Source organism: Quercus robur, chromosome 2, assembly GCF_932294415.1.
Source record: "Quercus robur chromosome 2, dhQueRobu3.1, whole genome shotgun sequence".
NCBI lineage: Eukaryota > Viridiplantae > Streptophyta > Magnoliopsida > Fagales > Fagaceae > Quercus > Quercus robur.
Genome location: NC_065535.1, coordinates 68742494 through 68762772, shown reverse-complemented (window position 1 = coordinate 68762772; position 20279 = coordinate 68742494). Strand labels below are relative to the sequence as shown.

The window sequence follows — 20279 nt, the reverse complement described above, 5'->3', positions numbered from 1 at the left end:
CCAGGTCAAACAAAAAAAAAAACGAAAAGATTAATTGAAAGAAAAAAAATATTATTTTTTATAACAATCCTCAATTTCTTTTATTTTCTTTTGTGTTCTTAAAAACTTTTCTTAGCTTCCAAACACTATTCCCAGCAACTCAACAATCTAAAACTAAACAAATTACCAAAGCAAGCTAGAATGAGTGAAGAAGAAGAACGTCAAGTAAAAATATGTTTAGATTCTCTCTAATCTAATCTGCATGGATTCTGATTTAATTGTTCAATAATCAAATTATTCCTTTTTTGTCAGGTTGCAGTGAAGAAAAGACGGGTTAGGGAAGCTGAAGATTGGGGGATGCAATGAAATCGTCGGAGGAGAACGTAACCTTGGATTCTAAAAGAGAGCTGGATGAGATGAAATCCGTGGAGGTACGTACTTGCTTTGGTAATTTGTTTAGTTTTAGATTGTTGAGCTGCTGGGAATAGCGTTTGGAAGCTAAGAAAATTTATTAAGAATACAAAAGAAAATAAAAGAAATTGAGGATTGTTATAAAAAAAAAAATTTCTTTCAGTTAATCCTTTTTTTTTTTTTACCTGGATTTTTAAAAAATTAAAATGCTTAGGTGGCTTTTTAAATATTTAAATATATTATTATATTAGCCACGTGTGTGCCAACAAGACAAACCATTTGCCATATAAATATTTTCCGTTAGTAAAATTAACGGTAGGGACCAAATTGACTCCAACTTAAAAATAATATGGACTAAATTGACAGTTACTAAAATGTAGGAATCAAATTGACCGTGACTCCAAAATATAGGGACCAATATGGTCTTTTCGCCTTTTTCATATTAATTGCTCATAATTGTCACAAGATATTGTTAGGACATGATCACTACATCTTCAAGTGGACTATCATTGTGATTTGAAATTTATGATAACTCTTAAAGAATTTTCTATATGTATTAGAAGTTTAAACTTTATTTTAAGAGTAATTACTTTTGTCATGAGTGTTATTGTTTATGTTTTATCTTAGGTAGTGCAATTTTTTTTTGTTTTTTGGAGCTTTTTAATGAATTATTATATTTTTGGATTTGTGAGTAAATTTAGATATTCTGAAACTTATACATTGTAGTTCTATATTTAAAATTTCAGGGCCTAAGCCTCCACATAAGTAAATTTGAATATTATAACGGTCCATGTATGAAAAAAAAAAAAAAAAAAAAAAAAGAAGAAGAAGAAGAAGTTACTTTTGTTGGCCTTCTCAACAAAACTAAAAGAGGATAGTTTATCTCCATATATATAATTGAGATTGGGAGCATTGGTGTCCACTTTAGTGGCCTGTCTAAAATAACCATATATTTTACTTGCGATGGTTTTTTCTTACAACGGAAAACGTTTTTTTTTTTCCATACTGCCCCAGTATCCCTAGTCCCATGTTCCAATTGTCTTCCTCTTTCTATTTTATATGTTATAAATACTTAAATATCCTCAACTATCTTAGAATTAGGAATTCTCTACGTATTAAGAAAGAGAAGTTCTAGTGCCCGAAAAAAAGACACAATTTGTGCCACAACTTGCCATGTGGCGAGTTGTGGTTGGTGGAGGGGTGTCCCCACATCACCCCTCTACTAATCACAACTAACCATGTGGTGAATTATGGCACAAATTGTGCCTTTTTTTTGTGGCACTAGACTTTTTAATTAAAAAATTATGAGGTATTTGTTACACCGTACAAGAGTGAAATATGCTTACTAGGAAGCAAGTCTACACATTGAGGGCCAAAGTGCTGTTTTGGTAATGGGATTTGACTTGCATCCAGTACTCCAATGCGACATGAATATATAGAGAAAATGGCCCCGTGTCCATCTAATATTCTACTCTATGCATTGGATATTTACCTTATCCTTAGCAATATAATTATCATGGCCATTAAAATAAAATCATGATTACATTGTTGTATGCTCTTTTTTTTATTTAAAACAAAAAATGGTTAAAGGAAGACCAGTGCAACTTTCCTACCTTATTGTAATCATAATAGCACCCTAGTTATTATTTATTTATTTTGGTTATAAAAAAATAAAAATAAAAAAGAGGTAGATGGGGCGACTAATATGGCTTTCCTATTTAGGCGTGACCATAATAGCACTTTACCTGCTTCCAGACGAGACCACATACTCTCAATTTATGAGAAACTCACTTATTATCTTTGAACAGGAATGAAGATGAATAGCACCCTAATTATTATTACGATTTTTGGCCCCTTGTCACTTAAGATATGAAAAAATAAATAAAAGGTCCAATGGCCCACAAATGCTTCAAAATTACACCCCAAATCCTCAAAATTTTCAATATGCGAACAGCAAACAAACCCCAAACTCCAAGGCCCAAACTTCGCAGCTATAGATTTGATAATTTGGCCCAAAACTCTCTTCTTCTTCTTCTTCTTCTTTTCACTCCTTCCTTCCCGCATATTATTCAATCCTATGTTCTCTCACTGCCATCTCTTCGCGCCGTTGCTCCTCAGCTCCGTCCGCCGTGCCGTTTATTGTCGCCGCGTCTAGGTCCATCTCATTCTCAAGTAACCATCTAATAATTTTTTCCGCCAACTAAGTCTACCTTTTTAAGCATAATTTCCTATTTCTAGAATTTCTTTTCATAAATAACATCTGTTTCTTGTAATTGGGTTGTCGTGAAATTGGCTTTTCAAAACTTGAATTCATTCTGTAAGTAACCATGTCTTTTTTAAGCAGCTGGGAAGGAAAGACACATGGGTTTCAGTTTTTGTGACTGTTTGTTTGAGTTTGAGATATTACAACTTTTGTTACTTACTTGTACCTCAATCATAAGACCACCCAAGTCTCCCTTTTTTGTGTTGTTCTATGCTTTTGGCCAAATTAATAGTGTTAGCTTGAATTGAAGCTCCATTATGTCTGAGCCAAGTTTTTTTTTTTTTTTTTTTTTTAATTATTATTATTTTATTTAATTGAATTACTGAATAGACAACTTCAATGAGTTATGAGCATTTGCAGCAGTGGAGGTATAATGCTATAATGCTATATTTTAGCTTCTCAAACCCCAAAATCATACTCATAGCAATGGAGTTAAATCTATAATTTTTAGCTTCATTGCTACAATGCACATCTATAGATAGATGTGCAATATTCATGAGAGCTAAAAAAAAAATATTATTTTATTGAATTTCTCTCTCCTCTTCCATTAAAAATATATTTTCTCTTTCTTTCTTTTTCACTCTCTCTCCGGCTTCTCTTCTTTCTTCCTCTTTCCTTCTCATTGTTTTTCTCCCTCATCTACTCTCCGTTGCCCGTGCCTCTCTACACAAACACAAGCCCCTGCCCAACGCCGACCGAAGCCCCAGACTAGCGCCGATCGAAGCGCTAACCGAAGCCCTAGCCCATCGCCAACCACTCTTTGCGTTCTCCACAACTCCACCCCCTCTCTCTTTGCTATCTCATGCCCAACGCCAACGTGGGTCTCTATCTTGCATTTTCTCTCTCTAGATCTCCACCTCAAAGGTCGAACCTCCGAGCTCCACCCTCTCTCTACTATCTCATGCCCAGCACTGATGTGGGTTTGTGTTTGTGTTTTTCGATCTGTTGTGGGCAGTGGGCTTGTGTTTTCCGATGTGGCTGTTGTGGGGGCGGCGGTGAAGATAGAGTGAAAGAGAAAGAAAGACAAAGCTGAAGTGAAAAATAAAAATGCAAGTGAAGATAGAGTGAAGACAAAGAGGAGTGTGTGTGGAGGAGAAAAACAAAGAGTTAAAAAAAGAAGAAAAAAAAGAAATGTGTATTTGGATGAAAATAATGGAAAAAATAAAATAAAGAATAATAAGAAATTAAAATTAAGAAATGCTACCATAATATTTTTGTAATAAATTTTAAGTGATAGGTTATTATTATATTAGTGAGAAAAAAATAATTTTTTTGATGGTGGCGGTGGCGGTGGCGGTAGTGACAGTGGTGGTGGTAGTGGTTGTGATTGTTGTTTATTGTAGAGAATATATTATTCTATCATGTGGCGACGGCGGAAGAGTTGGCGGTGGCGGTAGTGACAGCGGTAGCGGTTGCGGATGGTTGGGATTGTTGTTTATTGTAGTAGATATATTATTTTATTATAAGGGATATATTATTTTATTGTGATGTTTGTATTATTTTATTGTGTTGAAAGCTAAAATAGATTCACTGCTGCAGCATGTATGTAGGTAAAATAAATAAAGTAACTTTTGGTGGAGTTAAAAAGCTAAATTTTTAGCTCCACTGCTGTGAATGCTCTAACTAAGGCTGATGCTGAATTGTTAAATTGTAAAGATAATTGATTTTGATGATAGCTTCTTTATGTAGTGACCCTAAATTTGCATTCTTTTGCTTGGTTTAAGATTACTAATACAATTTATAAAAATTTGTTTCCATTTATTGTTAAGACAATCTTAGGTGCAGTAGCTTAGGTACCATTTTAAAATTTAATCTTTCCGCTTACTTAACAGTGAAACTGCCGTTTACCTCTCCGTTTATTTCTTTTTCTCTTTTATTTTTCCCCTGTTTCAGACTCAAGAACTCCCACAAGAAAACCCCAAAACTCACCAGCTCCTAGATTTCTCTATGACGTTCTCTTTTCTTCTCTTTCTCTCTCGCTTAGATTGTTTGAGTTATCGAATCCAGCTCTCTGAACTCTCTCTCTTGCTCTATTTTCACATATTGGTTGGCTGGAACTAAAGTGATTCGTTGGTATGTATCGACTAAATCTCAGTATAGATTTTCAATTCTAGTTGCTGGGTTTGTGTTATTTTGAGGTTGGTATAGTTTTTCTCTGACTTGGGTGTCAATTTTGGCTAATGGGTCTGTGTTATTATTGCTTTGGTTAGTTTTGATATGGGTTTCCAATTCTAGTGCTGGGTTTGTGTTCTTTTGAGGTTTGGTAGAGTTTTTCTTTGTTGATTATGATTTGGGTGTCAATTTTGGTTAATGGGTCTGTGTTATTATTGCTTTGGTTCGTTTTGATTTGGGTTTTCAATTCTAGTTTCTGGGTTTATGTTATTTTGAGGTTTGGTAGAATTTTCCTTTGTTGATTCTTATTTGGGCGTCAATTTTGGTTAATTGGTCTGATAAACCACAAAGCTGATAGACTCCTAAGAAACCATTTTGACATCGCATCAGTAGGAAAAGCAAGAAAAGAACAAACCCTTCAATGTCTAATTGTGTGGATCACTGTGTTGTAGTAACACCATGTCTTATTCTTATCAAATTTATTTATGCATAAAAAATAATTTTTGTTGTAACACCATGTCTTAGTCTTATCAAATTTATTTATGCATAAAAAATAATTGCTAGTTATATAAGGCCGCTTATAATTATTGATCATATACATAGGGCGGAACACTGGCATTATTTGTGATAATTTAGTTCTAGTGCTTTCTTTGTAACTATTGATGGTACAATTGCCTCTTAAGGATGATGGGATCCTTGTAGAGTGGCAGGTAGTTGGTGATAATGTAAATTGGTAACTATTGATAGTACCCTTTGAAGCTGGCTATCCAGTTTTGAAGAGAGAGTGAGAAGCATTTGAGTTTTATGTGGAAGAGGTACAAAGGAAAATTAACAACAGATGGACATTGATTTCTCTGTTCACCTTGATGAAGTTGAGTTCTAATTATTTTTTCAATGTCTGATGTTTGTCTTTGGTGTTTGATTGATAGTTTCAAATCAGAAATTCGAAATTGGAAAGGCAAAAGATTCTTAGAACAGCAATCAAATACTAATCTTAGAGAATTAAATTCAAATATCTTAATTTGCATATTTTGGAAGTTATTGGAGGCATTGATATTAGCAATACCTTGAGATGTTTTAGTGGCTAGTGAATTTTTTTGGTTTATTTGTCATATCTTCTAAGACTGCTCTGGTGAGTGGTGACTAGTCATTAACATTGTAGCTTGATTTTTAAATGTGGTATCTACTGAATGTATAACTTTTCATTATTGCAGGAAAATAATGACAATTGGGTTAGCATGCTTAAAGATTTGTTCATTTTTTTCTCGACCTCTCAGTTGAAGCATGTTCTCAAGGAACATCTTCATTAAATTGTCACAAGATGCAAGGTTGCTCCTGCCTATTTTCTGTCCAGATTTTTTACAAAAGCAGGTGTTTGACTGCCTTTTTCCTACACTGCTTGCTTTCTTAGAAGATATGATAGTTTAATGGAGACAAAGTGATTTGCAGCTCAACCATTTTGAACATATTGTTTGCCAATCAAGTAGAGAGGCTGTTGGTGTTAGATTGAATAGGCAGTATTGTTCGCCAATGAGGCAGAGAGGCAGTTGGTGTTAGATTGAATAGGTAGTAGGACTTAAGCTCATGAATATATTCAATTTATTCTGTACAATTGTAATTTATTTAAAAATTGCAAAATAAGCATTGTATTTAATTATGTTTTTAGTTTACAAATGGTAGCAAAGGAAATGATTTAATAAATTAGTGAATTCTCTTTTGCAACATGCCATGTGATATTTGTAATGTGACTTCACAATTTAATAAAACATTGGTTACTTCATTTTATTATCAAAACTAAGTTCCTTATCAAGTAAAATTGAAATAGAATAAGCACTACACGAAAACAAAATAAGAGTAACTTCCAAAAGCCAAAGTGGATGTGGCCAAGCCCTTTTTCAAGTCAGCATGACTAATGGGAGTTCAGATAAGGGCAACACATCTGCTCATGCGCATCCATCTAAAAAGTGCAGGCAGATTACTAGATTACGATTCTACTAAGCTTAAGAAAATTCAAGAATGGAATAGGTGAACGGCTAATCAAATTATAGCCAAGAGTAAAAGGGTTTAAACTTGCTCCACTTTATAATGGCAGAGATAGCTAGTGACATTTTTTTACAACAAGAACTGGTCATGGATGTAAAGTAAGAGTAAAGAGGAAAGCAGCTGGAAAGTAAGCTAAGTGTATCAATTGTAGGCTGCTCAAAAAAGAAATTAGAGAATCAGTTACATGTGCAGTATAAAGTTGACCATATTTCACTAGGAAATTATAACCAGTGAAATATATTTTGTGAGAGTTTTATGATCAAATCAAATATTGCTTTGTGCTTTTCCTCTTTAGTTTTTCTGAAGGCTAAAACGCTGCTAGAGAGTATGCAATCTACCAGATCAGATTGTACCTTGTCCTGGTTAGGTAAATTTTTGCAATACTCATGTTGATTACCAAATTTCATCCCAAAAAAAAAATTGTCAAATTGTCCCTAACCAAGTCCAAACTGAAGAGATGAAAGTGAAATCGTGTTAAATGTATTTCATTCATTTGCCAAGCAATTCTAGAACTCTACTCCTCATTTCAAAACTTGAATAAGAGTGTCATACAATAGCACATTCTAGCAAAATTGGAAATCATACAACCTTACATAAAAGAAAAAACAAAGACATCTCAAAATCGATTGGTATGTCTGGCAATCAGTAAATGGCTTTTAGGAGAAATGCTTGATGGGATATATATGACAAACTCTGTTTCTAAACCACATTCCTTGACCCACATCAATCTTCCCATGTCAATAATGCTTGCACATAAACCCCAAGACTGTCCTTTCAACTGCTTTCATGTTCCTCACAATGTCTTCAACTCCACTTGCATCTCCACCACATTCTTTAATCTCCCTGTCATGGCATGAAAAAAGTAACTGGGTCAATTGCTTAAAATGAAATACCAAACCAAATTTTTTTCCAAAATTCCTACAAGAAAACTTGAAGAATGAATCTACATTATGACAATTTCAAACTAATTACATTGACTCTAGATGCAATTTGACATCAGGAACTTTAGGAAGATCTGAACCATGGTCAACATCTACCGCCCAGCTGGTAAACCTTGTAATTGCATGAAATTCTTCCTTGGTGATCCCCAAATGTAATAAATATTTTTTACCTATAGGGAGACCAGGGTCACAGAGCTAGTAAGCTCATAATAAATTGATCTACAAATACTAAACATGGCCAACTACCACCACACTAAGTTTAAACCCATGGAATCTAACGACTAGCATTGCTGCCATCCCTTGCAGAATAATCAGACGCAATGCTTGATGCCTACCATTTCCAAGTAAAATTGAAATAGAATAAGCACTACACGAAAACAAAATAAGAGTAACTTCCAAAAGAAATAAGCACCACTTAGATTCTTTTGTTCAGCCAATCTCTATGAATACTAAATCCAACATATCCAACATATATATTATAATATAAATATGCCTCTTCCTCTGAATCAAACTCCATTCCAATAATAACATAGACCCATTAACTAAAGCAATAATAACACAGACCCATTAACCAAAATTGACACCCAAATCAAAATCAACAAAGAAAAACTCTACCAAACCTCAAAATAACACAAACCCAACACTAGAATTGGAAACCCATATCAAAACTAACCAAAGCAATAATAACACAGACCCATTAGCCAAAATTGACACCCAAGTCAGAGAAAAACTATACCAACCTCAAAATAACACAAACCCAACAACTAGAATTGAAAACCTATAATGAGATTTAGTCGATACATACCAACGAATCACTTTAGTTCCAGCCAACCAATATGTGAAAATAGAGCGAGAGAGAGAGTTCAGAGAGCTGGATTCGATAACTCAAACAATCTAAGCGAGAGAGAAAGAGAAGAAAAGAGAACGTCATAGAGAAATCTAGGAGCTGGTGAGTTTTGGGGTTTTCTTGTGGGAGTTCTTGAGTCTGAAATAGGGGAAAAATAAAAGAAAAAAAGAAATAAACGGAGAGGTAAACGGCAGTTTCACTATTAAGTAAGTGGACAGGTTTTTAAATTTTAAAAAAGGTACCTAAGGTACTGCACTTAAGGTACTGTATCTAAGTTTTGCCCTAATATTAAAATTGAGCTGAAGTTCTAGCAAGTATCCATTCACTAAAACTCTGCTCTCTCTCTCTCGCCCCAATAAAATTTCGTTACGCTTATTGGGCAGCATTTTGGGCAACAGAATCTCGATTGAGTGGATTAGAATTTTGTATTTTGAATAGAGTGGTAGTTACGATTGAGTTTCACTGTGGCTATGATTGCTGTTTTGCATGGCCAATAACTGGTGGCATGGGCTTAGTTGGAGAGAGTTGGGAGCATTTTACCAACATAGAGTTTAAGTGGACTTGCATTTCCCCTCTCCTCACCACCTCCAACGACACCAGGCTTGCATTTATTTTTCTCATGTGAGGCTTCTGGCTTGCATTTGGTGTGGTTCTATAAGTGTTTGAAAGATGAAAATTTTAAAGAAGAAAAAGAAAAAAGAATGAGAGGTAAAATGGGAAAGAAAAATCAAAATTGCATCATTTTGAGGAACTTAACAAAACTCAATCTACCGAATTGGATGGAAGGACCATATTGAACACTGAATTTAAAGGTAGAGGGAAAAAAATTCAAAAAAAAAAAAACTTTTAAGGATGAAAATAAAGAGGTCAAGTAGAGGGTGTAATTTGTAATTGAGTCTTATTGATAGTATTACTTCCATTATTAGATGAGAATGCAAGGAAGATACCATTGACACATGAGAGTTGGCTCATGGCATATGCGCAAAGCTGCTACTACAATTAAAGTAGCTTTTTCTTAAATATAGAGCTGCTTTTTATTTCACAGGCTACTATAGACATTACCAATATTTGCCACCATTTCACATTCTTGTGATGACAATCAATTGCTAGCATTTCCGCCCTTTGTTATAGGGTCCACTCTTTTCTATGCATAATAACGCATGCATATTTAGGGTTTTTAGACAATTGCACCAGAAATAAAATATAGACATGACCCAGTGTTTGCTAGGTGTCATAATATGGTCAACCTCAAACTGTACCGTGAGACGATAAATTTGCACTCTACATCTAGAAAAGAAGCATATTTCAAAGACTATCCAAAGTAATTAATATTATGTTCTTCATGTAAGTTCAAAAACAAAAAACAAAGTATGATCATCCTCACCTTCTACATAAGTTTTATGTTAGCTTAGACTAGCATAGCCTGATGGTTCATCACATCCTGCAATTTTCTACCATTGTTGTTGACTACTTCTAGGGACGCACTTGCCTCATCCTGTCGGTTATCCTCGTGCAAAGAAATACCCCTGCCACATAGAGACAAATTATGGCAATGGCGGATGCCTATGACAAAGGCTAGTTATAATGGATTGCACTTGGAGTAGTAAGTTATTTTTGTGGCTTTAGTATCCAAATATTAGGATTTTAAAAGGGTTTCTTAAAAAGAACAAACTGAATAAAAAAGCAATGCAAATATGACATTATATTTCCTCAAAAATGATAAAAACAAATAATTGGTCATAATATGGTCAACCTCAAACTGTACTGTGAGACAATAAATTTGCACTCTACATCTAGAAAAGAAGCATATTTCAAAGACTATCCAAAGTAATCAATATTATGTTCTTCATGTAAGTTCAAAAACAAAAAACAAAGTATAATCATCCTCACCTTCTACATAAGTTTTATGTTAGCTTAGACTAGTATAGCTGATGGTTCGTCACATCCTGCAATTTTCTACCATTGTTGCTGGCTACTTCTAGGGATGCACTTGCCTCATCCTGTCGGTTATCCTCATGCAAAGAAATACCCCTGCCACATAGAGACAAATTATGGCAATGGCGGATGCCTATGACAAAGGCTAGTTATAATGGATTGTACTTGGTGTATGTAGTAGGTTATTTTTGTGGCTTTAGTATCCAAATATTAGGATTTTAAAATGGTTTCTTAAAAAGAACAAACTGAATAAAAAAGCAATGCAAATATTACATTATATTTCCTCAAAAATGATAAAAACAAATAATTAAATAAAGTAAAACAGTATTGAACATACAGCATTTGTGCTTGAAAAAGAGAAGTCTTTCCAGGAGCGAGAAAAGATTGGCATGAGAGTACACGTGCATTCAAAACTCCTTGGCCTTGTTTGGAGACTTGAAGTTGGGTGCAATGGTATTGCGTTTTGGTAAGGCCGTGACACCAAAGCAGACAAAAACATTCACCCCCCATGTGTAAAAGATTGGACCGGGAATCCGAGATCACAGTATCATGCTCTAAACCTTTTAGAGGCCCTTGAAACAGCTTCATCTCACTAAAATCGTAGGCATATATATATATGGGCATCCTCCGAGTGATTCATATCCATCTGACCCGTATCTATCTGACCACCAATATATGGTATCTTGTACTGCCACGGGTTGTTGGTTAACAGCTCTATCACAACAATCACGACAATCCTCCTTCAAAATCTCCCAGGAACTAGTAATCACATCGAACAGATATTCATCAAGAACAATCTTTTTTAAATTATGGAGAGCCACAACAAAACTTGGTGTGTCTTCTATAGTATCTATAATATAAGGGGGAGGTTGAGGCAAGGCTTCCCATTTGTCTACACTGGGATCATAAACCTCAGCCCACGGTGACTTCTTATTACACCACCCTGTACCGCCAAAAACATAGAGTTTTCCATCTAAGACCGCCAAACCAGGCATCTCTCTGCGACTGATCATCAGTGAAAGGTTCTTATTCCAGCCATTGTGTGGGAAATTGAAATCAAAAACTCGTACTAAACGAGAATAATCAGATTTCTTTTTCTTAGACTTATTAAGTTCGTGCAAAGAACCACCAACACAATATAATTTAGAGCCCATGAGTGCCCAGGATGACCGGTGTGACAATTTAGCAGTAGAGTAAGGTTGGATATCATGTTCAAGGGTTGGGAACTTACCATAAGTCACGCCATCGAAGTGGTGATGACGACGTCCACAGAAGCGGGCCATCAAGTCTTCTTCATCTGCGTCTCTTCCCTTTCTTTTGCTCTCCAACTCTTCTTCGGCTTCGAAGGAAATATTAACCGCAAACCAGTACGATTGATGAGATTTACAAATTGCACGAAAGCAGACGGTTTTTGTCATCTCTGTCGAAGAAGAAGAAGAGGTGGAAGATTGTGATGTTAGGGCCAATGATTGGCCCTTCTCACTCAATTTCGCCGCCGCAGACATTTGAAGATTCTAGGGGGTTTTAGATCCGATTCAATCAGAGAATAGAGAGGAGTTTTTACGGGATTCAAATCAGGGGATGGGTGGGTAGGTCAGTGAAGTTGAGGGCTTGAGGCCCATTGCTTTAATGGGCTTTGTTGAGAGGATTTACTTACTTTAGTTGGGTTTTTTCTTTGGGATAATTACACGTTACCCACATGTGGTTTACCTCTAATTCTAAGTGCCTATCCGTGGTTTGAATTTTGACACTTTGCCCACCTGTGATTATCTCCGTCTATGTGCCGTGTGCCCACCTCTCCCTCACCGTTACTCTAACATAGGAAATAGATCAAAGTCACTCCCATCCAGATCAAAACACTCACTTTTCTAAAAACCACTCAGTCACTCTCATCCGCTTGCTCACCAAAAATCACTCAGTGTCACTCCCAAAAATCACTCAAAATCACTCACTCACTCACTCACTCACTCCTATCGTTCATGCAAACCGAACCGAGATAGACAGCTTCTCCGTTCATTTGTGGCAGGAAGACTCACTCATGGGTATCGCGCTTTGCTTCACTTGACTGGGAGTTGAAAGCTTGAGGTCGTGCATGCAAACCGATTTGAGGAAGATCAAGATTATTGCTGTTCTGTTCAGCCGTTGCAGGTAGATTAGGATTTTGCGTTTTAATCTTTGAAATCTAGGGTTCTGAATTGGGTCTTAAAATGCCGGTGCCGGTGGTGGATTTTAAAATGCCGGTGCCGGTGGTGGGTTTTAAAAACCCATTTTTGCCGGTGGTGGGTTTTAAAATGCCCGGTGATAATTGTATTTCTTTCTTCCTCACTTAATATGCACGGTCACTTTGTTAAAATTCCTGTGGGTTTTAAAATTGGGTAGTCTTTCTTCCAAATTCTTTCTTCCAAATTCGGTTCTTGCTTAACCATGGAATTGGTTTATATCTGCATTTTCTTATTACTGGCTTAACAGTTATGAATATATATCTGCATTTTCTTATTACTTTAAAATAAAGGTCTGTGGCCCATCAACTTTTTTAACAATGTGGTTGTAGCATGAGTAGTTGTTACTAAATTTAGATGAGTTGATTCTTACCACTCGTAACAGATTTGTTGGTCTATAAGCTTGTAACAAATTTTTGCTATGTCTTCATCAACTGGCAATGGCTCTACAACTAGTGGTTTCTACCGTGCTGGAGATGGTCATTTATGTACCCTTGAGAATTGTGCCCTAAGAACAAGTCGAAAAGCTGGTAACTATGGAAGAAGATTCGTTGGTTGTAGTCAATTTAATGTAAGTAACAATTACATTGTTGTATTTGAATTGAGTTGAATTGAATTATTAGTTGTGATTAATTGTGAACTGTGAAATTAATTGTTATAATTGTAATGCTCAGGTTGGTCCCAAATGTGGCTTCTTTCAGTGGGTGGATAACAAAACTTGTAAGAGTGACCGTGAAAGGATAAGTATGCTTGAGAATGAATTGCAGCTTGCAAATCAGAGAGAAATGACAACTAAGGAAATGGAAGAAAGATGTAACCGGAGGGAAAGAGAAACTCATGAGCTTTATGTAGAAATTAGAGAGAAACTTAAGAGAGTTAGAGAGAGTGAGAGATTGTACAAGATGGCATTAGTTTTGTCATGGTTATTTTTCATTTTTGTAATGTTGTTGTTGTGTTTTGCCTCAGTGAACAATAATGTAAGAGCGAGGAACCTTAATCTGCCATGATGCTTGGTGGGATGTTGAAATGTTATTGGGTAATTGAAATGGAAAGTGTTGTTTTTGTGCAAATATTGTTTAGTATAATTTTTTTATTCCTTTTTACTTCATCCTGTGATTGATATATATTGGCACAAAATGTTATGTGGAAATGTTAATAACATAATAACTTGAATGGAACATGTTGGTTCAATATATACACCTGTGTCAATGCACACATGCCTATAAATGGAACATGTTTTACACATATACATGATTTGTTGCACACCTGCCTATAAATGGAACATGTTTTACACAGACACATGATTTGTTGTGTGAATACATACACCTGTGTAAATCCACCAAAAGAACAAGATAAGAAAAACAAAGTCCACCAAAAGCACAAGACAAGCACAACACAACAAAATACTTTATCCTATTTCAATGCACATTAACATTAATAAAAGTGAAGAGTCATTGAGCACATCCTGTGACTTCACAAAATAAAAGAAGAGCAACCTATTCAGTGACTTTACAAAATAAAAGTGGAGACATTAACAAAGTTTTATGTCACATGCATACAAAATTGCCAACATTGTTTTTGGCACATCCTGTGACTTTACACATCTTCCAATTAAAACCCACCAACTAGTCCACTAGTGCTCAGACATACATATTTCCAACCGAAATTGCCAATATTGTTTTTGACACTTGACCTATACATTAAACAAGTGAACTATAACAAAAAAGTTGTTGAAACTTTAACATCTTCCAAGTTGTCATTTACTACTTTAGGTGCCCTTGCCAGCTGCATTTTTGCCCTTGCCAGCTGCATTCTTGCCATTTCCACCAACTGGTTGAAACTTTCTGCCTTTAAACCCCCTAGCAGATGCACTTGGCTGCATAACCAAAATCCAACAGTTAGCAAAGTGATCCAACAATTAGCAAGATGATCCAACAATAGCAAGTAAGAGGAAAAAAATAAACAAAATAGAACAAGCCAGAAGTGCCTGAGATGGTAAAGAATCCCATGTCTTTCTAGGGGTATGGAAGCTTGGTTGTGAAGATGAAGAGAACCAGTTAGCCTTAGATCTAGTTGCAGGTTGAGTTGCAGCCTCAGATCTATTGTTTGGTGCAGGTTGAGATGCAGTTTGACCAAAAGCTCTGTATGCACTCTGAGATCTAGCACTTGGTGGCTGAGATGCAGTTTGAGGTGTTGCAGTCTGCTTTGTTTTTGTAGATTTACTGTCTTGTGCCTACAAAGAGGGTAGTACAAGTTACACACACGAAATACTTGAGGAAATGAATATAGTTCAAAGCATGGAAATACTTACAGCTGCTGATTTAGCAAGTCTATCTCTTCTCTGCCATGGAGTTTCACCAGTTATGCCTGCCTTGCACCCTCTTGCATTATGTCCTTCTTTCTTGCACTTCCCACACTTGATTGTCTTGTTCATCCTAGAAACTCTATAAGGGTTCCTTAGCTCTTCAGGATCTCTTTTTCTTTGCTTTGGTGGTCTGCCAGGTGGTTTATACACATGAGGAGCAACAGGAGCAGGTTGGTTAGTCTTAACCCACTCAGACTGGCCAGGCATTGGCTGTATTATCTCTTTGTATGTTTCAGCAAATGTCTCTTTTAAGTAACAAGGATGCACATAGTCCTCCACTTTCTCCAGGTTCTTAACAATAGCAGAGATCCCATGTTTGCAGGGAAGTCCTGTCAAATCCCAAATCCTACAGTTGCATGCTTTCTTAGCCAAGTCAACCACATGTCTCTCATGACCATTATCAACCTCATACATGAAGCTGCCTGCTGGAGTAGCACTGAAAGGTATAGATTCATGTTTTAACTTCTCTAATTTGTCTTGAATATTAGGACAAACTTTTCCAGTGTATTTTGTTATACCTCTCATCTTTTTGTATTGTTTGGTCATGAGCCTAACTCTAATCCACTCCAACATTGCTAAAATTGGCTTATCCCTAGCTTCTAAAATCATGGCATTAAAAGACTCACTCAAGTTATTAGCTAAACAATCACACAAAGCTCTACTACTAAAATGAGACTTAGACCATTGTGCAGGGTTGATGTCAGCAAGATACTCCCATGCCTTGACATCCAAATCCTTCATTTCCTGCATTCTTCTTTCAAACTCCCTCACTGTTGTGGCTCCAGCACATCTCCACAGTGCATCCTTCAACTCCAAGCCCTTATGATCCACTTTGAAATTATTATAGATATGCTTCACACAATATCTATGCTCACAAGTTGGGAACAGCATCTCAATTGCAGGTATAAGGCCCTTATACAAGTTACAAAACAGAACAAGTAAATATGTTAGTACAATTGTTACAAAACAGCATCTTTGTTACAAAACAGCATCTCAATTATTATTGAACTTTAAAAATGTCTACTAAATATGTTAGTACAATTGTTACAAAACAGCATCTTTGTTACAAAACAGCATCTTTGTTACAAAACAGCATCTCAATTATTATTGAACTTTAAAAATGTCTACTAAATATGTTAGTACAATTGTTACATAACAGCATCTTTGTTACAAAACAGCATCTCAATTATTATTGAACTTTAAAAATGTCTACTAAATATGTTAGTACAATCGTAGGTCATACCTTTTGTCTGTCACTGATGAAGACCAGATTAAGTTGCTGTGGATCCCCAATGTCATCTGAAAACTGCTGCAGAAACCATACCCATGAATCTTTGTTTTCTTGCTCAACAACAGCAAATGCAACTGGGAAAATATTGTCATTTGCATCTCTAGCTATGGCAGAAAGTATTTGCCCCCCAAATCTGCCTTTCAAGTGGCACCCATCTAAACCAATAATTGGTCTACAACCTCCCAAAAACCCAAATTTTTGTGCATTATACCTAATATACATTCTCTTAAATTTCGGCTGTGCATTTTCATCTTCCATTTCAGTTTGCAAAATAACCCTACTTCCTTTATCAGTCAATCTTATCATCTCTGCATAATCCCTAAGTTTCCCATATTGCAGCTGTTCATCCCTAGTAACCAAGTCAGTAGCTTTCCTTTTTGCCCTATACACTTGACTGTAACTTATGTCAACTTCAAGTGCTTGCTTCACATGATGTTGAACACCAGCCACTTTCCAATTGGGGTTTTTGTCAAACTCCTGCATAAACTTCTTTGCAACATAAGTTGAAGTCACTTGGCTGTGTTTGAAGGATCTAGGGCAAGTGCACTCCGGATTGAATGTTTTTATTTGGAATGTCAACTCTTCAGGTAGTTGAGATGCATAACACCTCCATCCACATTTATTGATACAATAAACTGATATCTTCTTCTTCTCATTCAGCTTGAACTTGATATTTACTGGCTTCTTTATCGCATATTCCCTCAATGCCTCCCTAAATACTTTAGAGTTTGGAAACTTCATTCCTTTCCTTAACTCTGGCTTTCTCATGTCAGTTTGGACATTAAACTCAGGTTCTTTTACAGCTGGTGCTGGCTGATCATCATCAGACCCTACTAGACTTTCCATGTCATCTTCAAGAGGTGGGTCAATCCATTCACCCTCTTCAAGAGGTGGGTCATTGTCAGCTGCAGTATTCCTATGTGGGGCTGCATACATATGTACATCCTCATGGGTAGATGGCCCATCATCTCCTTCAGAGGGCCTATGTGGGGCTGCATGTGTAGATGGCCAATCATCTCCTTCAGAGGGCCTATGTGAGGCTGCACGTGTAGATGACCCATCATCTACATTTCCAAAAACATCATCATCAAAATCTGGCCCCTCAAACCCTTCCTCTAACCAATCAATATCACCTCCTTCAGCATCCACATTACCTCCCTCATGCACCTCATGCACATCATCATCACTCTCACCCACCTCATGCACATCATCATCATCATTTGCTACTTCCTCATTACCAAATGGTTGTTCAACAGCAAGTGGCTCCTCACCACCCTCAACATATAGTGTTATCTTATCTGTAGGCCATGCAACATGGATCTCACACATATAAACAACATCATCATCTTCATTTATAAGCCTTAACCCTTACTCCAAATTACCTCCAGGAATAAGATAATGATATCTACTTGTACTAGGTGCCCCCACATCACAACAAATATCTTGTATTTCAAAATAACTAAGTCTATCTGGGTCAACATTATCAACAAAAGAAGTACTACCTCCTAAATATACCAAATCTGGGTTCCACACAAACTGCCCACCATGATGAATCTCAAAATTGAATACTAAGTCAGCCATCTGCATGTAAAACACAACAGAATAAAACACAACATATAAAAATGAGGCATCTAGTTCTATTGTTAATAAAGACTCAATACCTATATGGATAAGAGTAGTAATAAGAGCAGCACCATTAGTTAACTGGTCGATTATTATCACAAACTTATTTCAAAACAGAATTGAGCAAACAAGAGAACTTAAAATGCAGTTGGACTTATTTTAAAAATGCATATATAACCATCCAGCTTATATCATAATTGACTGAATAATTATTTCAATAAAATCATGAGCATTATTCAACTTTTAAAGGGAATGGAGGGTTTTTAGTTCACTGGTCCATTAGTTCACTGGTCAAATTCATAATTAGTTCACTGGTCTATTAGACACTAACTATAACATGCTGTCCACAATAGACTCAACCAGTAACATTCTAATTAATCTGAAAATCAGAACCAATGATCAATTTGGTAACAGAAGCAGTAAATCAAACTGATTTCAAATTGACAGAAGCAGTAACCAATGATCAAACTGATTTCAATTTGGTAACATTCCACAAAAACAATTAAACAATACAAATCACGGCAGAGAGAAAGCCTACAACAGAACAATCATGAGCATGATCGGGTGAGGGAGAGGCGGGTAATACTAAATAGAACAATCATCAAAGCCTACAACATACAAAAATGAGGAGCAACTGTAAAAACAAAATTGGGTTTCAGCTGGAAATTTCTCCGACTCTGTAAAAAAAAAAAAAAAGGATTTTTAAAACCCACCACCGGCACCGGCATTTTAAAACCCACCACCGGCACCGGCATTTTAAAACCCACCACCGGCATTTTAAAATCCACCGGCATTTTAAGACCCAATTTAGAACCCTAGATTTCAAAGATTAAAACGCAAAATCCTAATCTACCTGCAACGACTGAACAGAACAGAGGCAATAATCTTGATCCTCCTCAAATTGGTTTGCATGCATGACCTCAAGCTTTCAAATCCCAGTCAAGTGAAGCGAAGCGCGATACCCAGGAGTGAGTCTTCCTGCCACAGCTGAACGGAGAAGCCGTCTTCGTCGGTTCGGTTTGCACGAACGATGGGAGTGAGTGAGTGAGTGAGTGATTTTGAGTGATTCTTGGGAGTGACACTCAGTGATTTTTGGTGAGCAAGAGTGAACGAATGGGAAATGGGAGTGACTTTTCAACTATTTCTTACGTTAACGGTGAAGGGGGAGTGAGTGAGTGATTTTGAGTGATTTTTGGGAGTGACACTGAGTGATTTTTGGTGAGTAAGCGGGATGAGAGTGACTGAGTAGTTTTTGGAAAAGAGACTGTTTTGATCTGGATGGGAGTGACCTTTAATCTATTTCCTATGTTAGAATAACGGTGAGGGAGAGGTGGGCACACGGCACATAGACGGAGATAATCACAGGTGGGCAAAATGTCAAAATTCAAACCACGGGTAGGCACTTAGAATTAGAGGTAAACCACAGGTGGGTAATGTGTAATTATCCCTTTTTCTTTTCTTTTTCTCTAATAATTTTTTTTTAGTAGAAGCTTCTCCAAATCTTTTTTTTTTATGCGTTTGGATCCCATGGCGGCTCCATGCTATTTTTTTTTTTTTTTGGGGGGGGGGGGGGGGGGGCAATTTTGACAATTTATTGGTCTTTCTAATTGTATTAACCATGTGAGTTTCAGTTAGCTAAATCGATAAAGTCTTTGATGATTGAATAAAAAATCCATAGGTTCCATTTTGAAATTATGCGATCATTTTTTTTTTTTTTTTTTTTTTAATTCTCATCACATCTAGGTATTTCTCAAATTGGAAAATGTAGCAACTCTAAATTATTATCATCCGTTTTTTGGTAATTATTTTAATTAGTGTGTAGCCCTATCTATATACACAGTACAATTAAAAACAATTATACATTTCTAATATATGTAATAGTTTCTCATTATATATGTGTATATTATATATGATTTAGAATTTAATTAGTTTTAGACTCTTCAATTTTTGCATCCAATAATTTATTTGCCACAAAATTTCAAAACTTAGATGGACACGTGGTGAAAGAATATTGAATTATAATTGAAATTTGACACTTTACCCACCTGAGGTTAACTCAGTTAGAATTTTGTAACCCACCCCTATTAAAAATTTGGCTAAATATATAATATTGATCCACTTTTATGTCTCTCTCTTCTCAAAATAAAAACACATACAAAAACAAGACAAAACAAGATTAAAGGGGGGGGGGGGGGGTGTTTTTATACTTATTAAGAAACATGCTTAACTAGTATTCCTTGCGATGTCGAG

General features: G+C 36.1%; 3 protein-coding genes and 1 long non-coding RNA gene across 7 annotated transcripts; 2 read left to right on the top strand and 2 right to left on the bottom strand.

Annotated features, from left to right (window-relative positions):
- The first annotated feature begins 4479 nt into the window (after nucleotides 1–4479).
- Nucleotides 4480–6403, top strand: LOC126714714 (uncharacterized). The gene is made up of 3 exons (XR_007651665.1): nucleotides 4480–4726; nucleotides 5980–6248; nucleotides 6301–6403. It is a non-coding gene; the product is annotated as an uncharacterized LOC126714714 (long non-coding RNA).
- A 909-nt stretch (nucleotides 6404–7312) lies between these two features.
- LOC126714713 (F-box/kelch-repeat protein At4g19870-like) lies at nucleotides 7313–12109 on the bottom strand. 4 transcript variants are annotated; one of them, XR_007651664.1, is made up of 5 exons: nucleotides 11763–12103; nucleotides 10869–11536; nucleotides 10487–10627; nucleotides 9981–10122; nucleotides 7313–7651 (listed from the first exon to the last, which is right to left on the bottom strand). XR_007651664.1 is itself a non-coding variant. In XM_050414987.1 (5 exons), exon 1 carries the CDS (start codon nucleotides 12034–12036, stop codon nucleotides 11116–11118), a length of 921 nt encoding a protein of 306 aa, XP_050270944.1. In that variant the 5' UTR covers nucleotides 12037–12109; the 3' UTR covers nucleotides 7313–7651; nucleotides 7781–7919; nucleotides 9981–10122; nucleotides 10487–10627; nucleotides 10869–11115. The 4 variants fall into 4 exon arrangements, 3 of the variants coding, with proteins under 3 accessions (XP_050270944.1, XP_050270943.1, XP_050270945.1); XM_050414987.1 differs by adding an exon at nucleotides 7781–7919 and having other exon boundaries at nucleotides 10869–12109; XM_050414986.1 differs by having other exon boundaries at nucleotides 10869–12109.
- A 997-nt stretch (nucleotides 12110–13106) lies between these two features.
- Nucleotides 13107–13820, top strand: LOC126707073 (uncharacterized). Its single transcript, XM_050406668.1, has 2 exons — nucleotides 13107–13321; nucleotides 13425–13820. The coding sequence occupies exons 1-2, from the start codon at nucleotides 13172–13174 to the stop codon at nucleotides 13755–13757; spliced, it is 483 nt and encodes a 160-aa protein (XP_050262625.1). The 5' UTR covers nucleotides 13107–13171; the 3' UTR covers nucleotides 13758–13820.
- Nucleotides 13821–14667: 847 nt separating this feature from the next.
- LOC126714711 (uncharacterized) lies at nucleotides 14668–17379 on the bottom strand. The gene is made up of 3 exons (XM_050414985.1): nucleotides 16359–17379; nucleotides 15062–16027; nucleotides 14668–14983 (listed from the first exon to the last, which is right to left on the bottom strand). Exons 1-3 carry the CDS (start codon nucleotides 17340–17342, stop codon nucleotides 14669–14671), a joined length of 2265 nt encoding a protein of 754 aa, XP_050270942.1. The 5' UTR covers nucleotides 17343–17379; the 3' UTR covers nucleotide 14668.
- Between the last annotated feature and the right edge of the window lie 2900 nt (nucleotides 17380–20279).

Coding starts and splice junctions, on each gene's coding strand:
- LOC126714713 (XM_050414987.1), bottom strand. CDS start 12,036: ATGTCTGCGGCGGCGAAATTGAGTGAGAAGGGCCAATCATTGGCCCTA.
- LOC126707073 (XM_050406668.1), top strand. CDS start 13,172: ATGTCTTCATCAACTGGCAATGGCTCTACAACTAGTGGTTTCTACCGT. Junction 13,322..13,424: donor TTGGTTGTAGTCAATTTAAT/GTAAGTAACAAT, acceptor TGTAATGCTCAG/GTTGGTCCCAAATGTGGCTT.
- LOC126714711 (XM_050414985.1), bottom strand. CDS start 17,342: ATGTATGCAGCCCCACATAGGAATACTGCAGCTGACAATGACCCACCT. Junction 16,028..16,358: donor TCATCAGTGACAGACAAAAG/GTATGACCTACG, acceptor AACTTGTATAAG/GGCCTTATACCTGCAATTGA. Junction 14,984..15,061: donor GACTTGCTAAATCAGCAGCT/GTAAGTATTTCC, acceptor CCCTCTTTGTAG/GCACAAGACAGTAAATCTAC.